The following is a 7,963-nucleotide window of genomic DNA, read 5'->3' as shown; positions in this document are numbered from 1 at the left end:
CCTTGCAAAGCACACATGTAGGTTTGACCTGCACAAGTGTTGATGTGATCTGTAATTTATATTTAATTTTAAATCATTTTGATTCAACAGAACAATGTTATTATCAGACTAAAGTCACATAAACGTCTTGATCTGAACTCTGAATCCATTTGTTTGTTATCAGATCAAGTTGGATCCATTTCTTGTCCTTTTGGCTGGACTCTGATCWACAATCGCTGCTTTCAATATGTTGCCAATGAGATGACTTGGGCTGCAGCTGAGGTGATTCCCAACAAGACTCTCTGATTTTTTTTTGCTCTCTTAATTAGCAAAGTCCAGCTACTTCCTCAGTAAATCATTATGTGTTTATCTGTAGAGAAACTGTCTGGYCTTGGGGGCAAACCTTGCATCAGTTCACAACTTGAACGAGTACAAACAGATCCAGACTCTGATATTTACAGCAAGTCGTGATTCCCAAGTAACATGGATTGGAGGCTCTGATGCAGAGGAGGTATTAATACCATTACACTTTATTTATGAAGTATTTTGTGAAATGGAATGAAACGTGTCGTCTGCTGAACTTTGTTTTCCAGGATGGTATTTGGTTGTGGAGCGATGGAAATCAATTTAGCTACACAAATTGGTGTCCAGAACAGCCTGATAACTGGAGAGGCAGACAGAGCTGTTTAAAGATAAACTTTTCAGGTAAAATAAAAATATCACACAAGTGTGATATTTCAGTTGATAAAATGACTTTTTGGTAAATGATTATTTACTGTGCATGTAAACTTTTACCCGATCTGCATCCACATTTATTATATTAACAGCAGGAACATCGGTTTTTGTTGTAAAAAGTTTTAGTTGATCAACCTTTACAACAAAAATTATACTGTGTAAGGTTTTGTCTTTGCGATGACTGATTTGTTCTCTTACTTCTAGATGGAAAGTGCTGGGATGACATGTSGTGTGATCACCRTCAGCCTTCTGTCTGCGTCAAGAAAMCCTGACCACACTGAGGTTCCCAAAGAGGCCTGATGTGTAAAACAGAACCAGTGGAGGATGAATGCTAGGAGTTTCTGTTTACCTGCCTTTTTTCACCTTCATAGAAAACCCAAAATATATTTCTGCTTCTTTTCTTCATAAAATTTCTGTCTTTTATGCAACCAAAGGAATGAAGCGACAAGCAAACAGCAGCTGGATTGTCTCTCTGTAATAAGATCAACAGAATGAGTTATAGGAAAGAATCATCTTAGCAAAAGTTTCTTCTGTTCTTTGGTTTAGCAAGAATAAAACTTTGAGGAATCAAAACGAGATGGTGTGTGGTTATTCTGTCTTTGTGTTGTTCTGTGTTCTGAATCATTTTAATACCATCATACACTAGTTATTATGATAGAAATGTCTTGAAGAGATTGTATAAAATCAAAAACTCAACATTTTCTATCCATTTCTTTTTCCCAAACTTGGGAAATGTTTTCTTTTTTGCAGAAGAGAGTAGTACAAAGTATGGAGAGCAGATGGTGCCAGAAATTGTGGCATGTCATTTCATATAACAATGTATTCATGTTTTATGTAAGCCCACTACATTAACATTTTATGATCACAGATCAGGCTTTCGGAGTTTCTGTTTACCTGCCTTTTTGCTCCTTCATAGAAAACCCAAAAATATTTCCGCTTTCTCACATCAAATCATTTCTCTCTTTAATGCAACCTAAAGAATGAATCAACAAGCAAACAGCAGCTGGATTGTCTCTCTGCAATAAGATCAGACTGAATAAGTTATAAAAAAGCCAATGACTAAAGTGCATTTGTATATCAACTTTCAGCAACAAGGCAGTTAAAAATGCTTTACTTCATAAAAACACTAAAATACAAAGATATAGAAAACACAGTTAACAGTTGAGAGAAACAGTAAATATGACATTTTGCCAAGTGTCATCAAACTGTTGGTCAGTGTTGAAATATAATGTATCGAGTTGCCAAAACATTCAGTGATTTATAAACTACAACAGTATTTTAAAGTGTTTTCTCTCAGTGGAAGAACTTTAGCACTGTGTGACGCTCCATCATCCTGGTTTTAGTCAGGAAACCAGCAGCAGCGTCTGGATCAGCAGCAGCTGCTAAAATTAAGCAAAAATTTTCTTCAATTCTATTGTCTTGAAAAATAAAACCTTTAGGAATCAAAATAAGATTGTGTGTTTTGTGTTTGTACTTTTTTTTTCTTGTTTTGTTTTATGCATTGCACTATTTTAGCTTTGTAAGCGAAGAGCTACCACAAAGACAAAACATAAGTAGAGCTATATCAGTTTGTAATCTGAAGACTTTATTGTTCTAATGACATACTTTTCACATTTGAACAATATAAGTGTCATGTTGGATTCTAATTTTCTGACCCACATGCAGAACACAACTCGGAACACAGGTTTTAAATGTAAGGGGTTTATTGCAAAGAAAAAAAACAGGAAGGTGAGTGATCAGTGTTTAGGTCCAGGGTCCCTTCAACGGCACATGCCAAATATCTGAGCACAGTGGGACAGGTATGGTTAGTTCAAGCTCAGTAGGAATCTTCAGACTACAAAGAAGAAATTGAGTCAGGTGGATCTCACTTGGTAGGAGGAGGTCCGGACCAGGGGGATAGGTGTCTGGGGGTGTCCAGGGCTTGATTGGAGGAAGAGGGTGGCTGGAGAGGCGGCGTTGGAGGGCGGACTGGTAAGTGGGGTGATCCACTGCTTAGATGCACAGGTAGCTTGGGTTTCTATATGTCAGCGTCACAACGATCAGGGTCAGAAAACCAACCGTCTGACCTGATTTCAGGTTGGTTCAGTTTCTTCAAGGTAGCACCTGAGGAAAAGGCACACAAACCCTACCAACTTTATTTATAAAGCAGTTTAAAACAACCACAGCTGACACAAAGTGCTGTACATTAAAACACAACATAACAATTAAAAAACCCCCAAAAAACTCTTACAGTCAGTTTAAAAACAAACAATTTAAAACTAGATCCCGCAGTAAACTAGATCCCCAAGTAAAATAGATGGTTTTAAGATGAGTTTTAAAAGTAGACAGTGAAGGGGCCTCATCACCTGCAAAGGCAAGTTGTTCCATAACTTAGGACCAATGACAGAGAAGCCCTGACCCCTCTGATCTTCCTCCTGGATCTCGGTCCCTCCAAGAACAGCTGATCTGTGGACCTGAGAGACCAATAGGGTACATAGGGGTGAAGAAGCTCAGAGAGGTCAGCCGGGGCAAGATTATGTAGTAATTTAAAAACAAACATAAGAATTTTAAAATGAATCCTAAAATATACAGGCAGCCAGTGAAGTGAGGCCAGGTCAGGGGTCAGGGGTCACATGTTCCCTCTTCCGAGTTCCTGTCAAAGGTCGTGCAGCAGCATCTGAACCAGCTGCAGACGTGAGAGCAGCGACTGACTGACTCCCAGATAAAGGGAGTTACAGTAATCCAACCGAGTCGAAATAAAAGCCTGGATCACTGTTTCAAAATGTTGCCTGGAAAGAAAAGATTTCACTGATGCCAATCGCCTTAAATGATAAAAGCTGGACTTAACCACGGCTCTGATTTGGCCTGAAGGATAAATCCTTTTTTGAGACATTGTCTTGTTACCTCATCTTCTTTCAGAGATTTGGACTTTTTGGATGCTCTGCATGCTGTACGGCATGGTACCTACCACGGCCACCAGGGGGCCCCCAAGAGCAATTGTCTTATTCTTATTGTCCATAAAATAATTTCTACATAAATTATCAAATATATTGTAAAATGATGAAATTGTGTGTTTTTGTTATGACATAGAAATTGTTACAAAAAATAAAATAAATAAATAAAAAATCAACTCCACTGAGAGGGCCCTTGGTGGCTTTGGGGCCCTAAGTGGCCTCTTAGTTTGCTTATGCATTGGGCCGGCCCTGCAATTATCACCCATATTAATTGAATCAGCGTCTCCTCATTACATTTTCTTATGTGAGAATATAAAACATAAAAGAGGAGGAAGAGATCAGAATATATCAAACTGTAAGAAGGTCATTTTGGACCATTTGACTCTTAAATATCTGGGAATTGAGTCAAAAGGCCATAAACAAGCTCTGAGATATAGATAAGCTGTGTGATTGTCAGGAAGTGGTGTGACGGAGGTGAGGCAGAACGCAGGTGACCCAGGTTTGACCAGCAGCTCTGTTTCCAGCTCAGAGAGAAACGGCTGCTTATCTGTTTGTTTTGTAACAACCTGATTCTGATTTGAGTCAAAGTGCTAAAACCCCCAGATGTCTGGACATTACAATGCAAAGGTCATCACTGCATTTTGTGATTTTCATGTGTGAAAACCACACTATTATAAAGATGTGAAAAATACAACTAATGGTGAAACTCGGCCACTTCCTGACATCACATAGTAGCTGAAAGAGCGAAAATATTTCAAGACTGTATTTCTGGTAATTTTAAAGATTATGACTCAGAAAATAATGATCCAAAAATAGTAAAAAATGTTGTTTGGCTGATTAGGCCAAGTCCATTGCAGGCTGTGGTTGGATTGAGTTTTGTCAAAATGCACATAAAATCAAAGACTATAGAGAAACCAATAGTGTCAAAGTGAAGCATTTAGTTGCAACACTTTCAGTTCCTGTTGAACCAAACGTGATTTATCAGTTCATTTCTGTGGAATTTATTTTCCTTATCTTGTGTACAGTCATGGCCAAACGTTTTGAGAATGACACAAATATTATATTTTCACATGATCTGCTGCCCTCTGGTTTTCATGAGTGTATGTCAGATGTTTTCATCACATACAGAAATACAGTTGCAATCATATTATGAGTAACAAAAGCTTTTAGTGACAAATTGAGTTAATGCAGCAATTCAATATTTGCAGTATTGACCCCTCTTCTTCAGGACCTCTGCAATTCTCCCTGGCATGCTCTCAATCAACTTCTGGACCAAATCCTGACTGATGGCAGTCCATTGTTCACAATCAATGCTTGCATTTTGTCAGAATTCCTAGGTTTGTTTGTCCACCCGTCTCTTGATGATTGACCACAAGTTTTCAATGGGATTAAGATCTGGGGAGTTTCCAGGCCATGGACCCAACATGTCTACGTTTTATTACCTGAGCCACCTTTGCTTTGTGGCAAGGCGCTTCATCATGCTGGAAAAGGCATTGTTCATCACCAAACTGCTCTTGTATAGTTGGGAGAAGTTGCTCTCTCTTGGAAGGCATTCTGGTACCATTCTTTATTCATGGCTGTGTTTTTAGGCAAGACTATTAGAGCTGACTCCCTTGGTTGAGAAGCAACCCCACACATGAATGGTTTCAGGATGCTTTACAGTTGGCATGAGACAAGACTGGTGGTAGCGCTCACCGCTCACCTCGTCTTCTCCGAACAAGCCAATTTCCAGATGTCCCAAACAATTGGACAGGGGATTCATCAGAGAAAATGACTTTACCCCAGTCCTCAGCAGTCCACTCCCTGTACCTTTTGCAGAATATCAGTCTGTCCCTGATGTTTTTCCTGGAGAGAAGTGGCWTCTTTGCTGCCCTCCTTGAGACCAGGCCTTGCTCCAAGAGTCTCTGCCTCACAGTGCATGCAGATGCACTCACACCTGCCTGTTGCCATTCCTGAGCAAGCTCTGCACTGCTGGTAGCCCAATCCCACAGCTGAAACACTTTTAAGAGACGGTCCTGGCACTTGCTGGTCTTTCTTGGGTGCCCTGGAGCCTTTTAGGCAACAATGGAGCCTCTCTCCTTGAAGTTCTTGATGATGCGATAGATTGTTGACTGAGGTGAATCTTTCTAGCTGTTCTTCCCTGTTGGGCCATTTTTGTGCAGTGCAATGATGACTGCATGTGTTTCTTTAGAGATAACCATGGTTCACAGAGAGAAACAATGATGCCAAGCACCAGCCTCTTTTTAAAGTGTCCAGTGGTGTCATTCTTACTTAATCATGACAGATTGATCTCCAGCCCTGACCTCATCAACACCCACACCTGTGTTAATGGAGCAATCACTGAAACGATGTTAGCTGGTTCTTTTAAGGCTGCAGTGAAGTTGAAATGTGTTTTGGGGGATAAAGTTCGTTTTCTAGGTAAATATATACTTTGCAATTAATTGCTGTTAAGCTGATCACTCTTTATAACATTCTGGAGTACATGCAAATTGCCATTATAAAAACTGAAGCAGTAGACTTTGTAAAAATTAACATTTGAATCATTCTCAAAACTTTTGGCTATGACTCTATGTGGCAAGATTAGAGTCTCTATAAATATCCAGTGGTTCAGCAGTAAGAACTAAAGGTGCTGACTTTCCAAGAAGACGGATCGTTCTGCATCAGGTTTGCTGATCAAATTTCTGCTCATCTTTTTTGTGCCATTGTTTGAGTTTTCTTAACATGTTTGATTCTTTTTGATTCGTCTTCAGATTGTAAATCTGCATCGTCTCCATCATGAAGTTGTTGGCTGTGTTCCTCCTGGTCTTTTCCATGATGGCTCTGACCTGTGGTGGCCGTGAGTATTTATTAAATATAAAGAATCATAAAGGGACTAAAACACAGACAAACACACTAATTCCTTTTTTAAATATCCACAGCTGTCTCCATTGATGTATTGCGGAAACTGCCTCCACTGTATGTGATGATTAGCTCAGTGAGTTGTGTGTATGTTGTGTGTGGGTGAGTGAGATGTGTGGCAGCCGTCCTCCAGTCTAAAGGGGGCGCTGCGGACTAAAACCCGCATGCTTGAGGAGCGAGGGACATGGTGTGTGTGGCGGAGTGAGTGTAGACGACGACCGGAGCAGCGGCTGTAAGAAAAATCTGTGCAGCTTTCAGCTGTTAGCTGGAGTTATTAAAAATTAACCTCCAACCATCTCCGTGCCACCGCATGGTTCATTTTCAAGGTGTGTGAGGGAGTTAACCCCGAAGTAGAGACTTCACTTCGGCCCTGGAGGAAGATCTCCCCTGTGTCTTCAGACCACGGTCAGCAGACTGAACAGGATCAAATGAATGAATGAAAGAAAGGAAGAAAGAAAGAAAAGCAAAGACGTGCAAAGACGTCTTTGGAGAATTGCAAGAGCAAAATCTAATCTGTTACTCCTGTGTAGAAAGTTTTATAGTAAAGGCGTATTCTTGTCTTTAATTTATTCAAATAAAGCATATCTTTGCTCATCCAACCAGGAGCTGTCTCTGACCCTCTCTAAAGTTAGATACTCCCTGCAATTTGTTTCCAAGATCAAAGGCCATTTGTCCCCTTTGTCTAAACAAAGTGGAAGCGGAGCTTCTCCTCTACTGGCCTGGACTCCTGCTGCTTTACGGGTTTTCACAGATCAGTGTAAAAGCTTGAACTTCTCCTGATTGTTTCCCACACAGACAATTGGCAGTTCAAAAAGATCTTAGCAAATGAAATCTGCTGTAACTACAGGTAAAATAATGGTCAATAGGGCAGAATAAGTTATTAATCTGAAAACTATAATTAGGCTATTTCAATAAAGACATGTTACATTTTAAAACTAGCTTATTTTAAATTTATTTTCTTAATCCCTCTTTTAATCGCTTTTAAGAGATTACACTCTAAAATATAAATTTAAAATGTAATGTGAAAGTATAAGCCCAAATTGAGAAACACCATCTTATAACTGAAAAATGACACCCCCCTTTTCAGTATGCAACCTTCTACATAACATTTGTTGTTTAAATGTTGGCATATTCATTGCAAATAAAATCAGACCAAATCAGACAGAAAAATCATATAAAGGATTAAAATCCTAAAATAACTGTTCAAAATTGTCTAGCCCAGATGTTAGGTATTTTCTGAAACCTACATGGAAAAAGAAAACCACAGACAACGTATATGAGTTTTTAGCCGACTTCTGCAGAAGGAGAAAAACTCTGTCAACTGCTCCTCCGAGCCGTTCACAGAGCGTTCTGAAAACCTTCAGTTTGTTTGTCTCTTTTATTAGCAGGGGAGAGAAAGGTGTGAACAGGAATGGAGG

The 7,963-nt window shown here is 39.6% G+C and overlaps 1 protein-coding gene across 1 annotated transcript; it reads left to right on the top strand.

Moving 5' to 3' along the window:
* Positions 1 to 90: 90 nt before the first annotated feature.
* On the top strand, positions 91 to 1,292 carry LOC108166055 (ladderlectin-like; the record flags this gene model as incomplete). The annotated part of the gene is made up of 4 exons (XM_017303607.1): positions 91 to 261; positions 356 to 490; positions 573 to 684; positions 919 to 1,292. Coding segments are annotated over 4 exons (486 nt in total), but the record flags the coding sequence as incomplete, so codon positions are not given.
* Positions 1,293 to 7,963: the final 6,671 nt, after the last annotated feature.

The sequence above is a fragment of the Poecilia reticulata genome, unplaced genomic scaffold (genome assembly GCF_000633615.1).
Source record: "Poecilia reticulata strain Guanapo unplaced genomic scaffold, Guppy_female_1.0+MT scaffold_794, whole genome shotgun sequence".
NCBI classification, from domain to species: domain Eukaryota; kingdom Metazoa; phylum Chordata; class Actinopteri; order Cyprinodontiformes; family Poeciliidae; genus Poecilia; species Poecilia reticulata.
The sequence above is the reverse complement of the archived record's forward strand: the minus strand, read 5'-3'. Positions and strand labels throughout refer to the sequence as shown.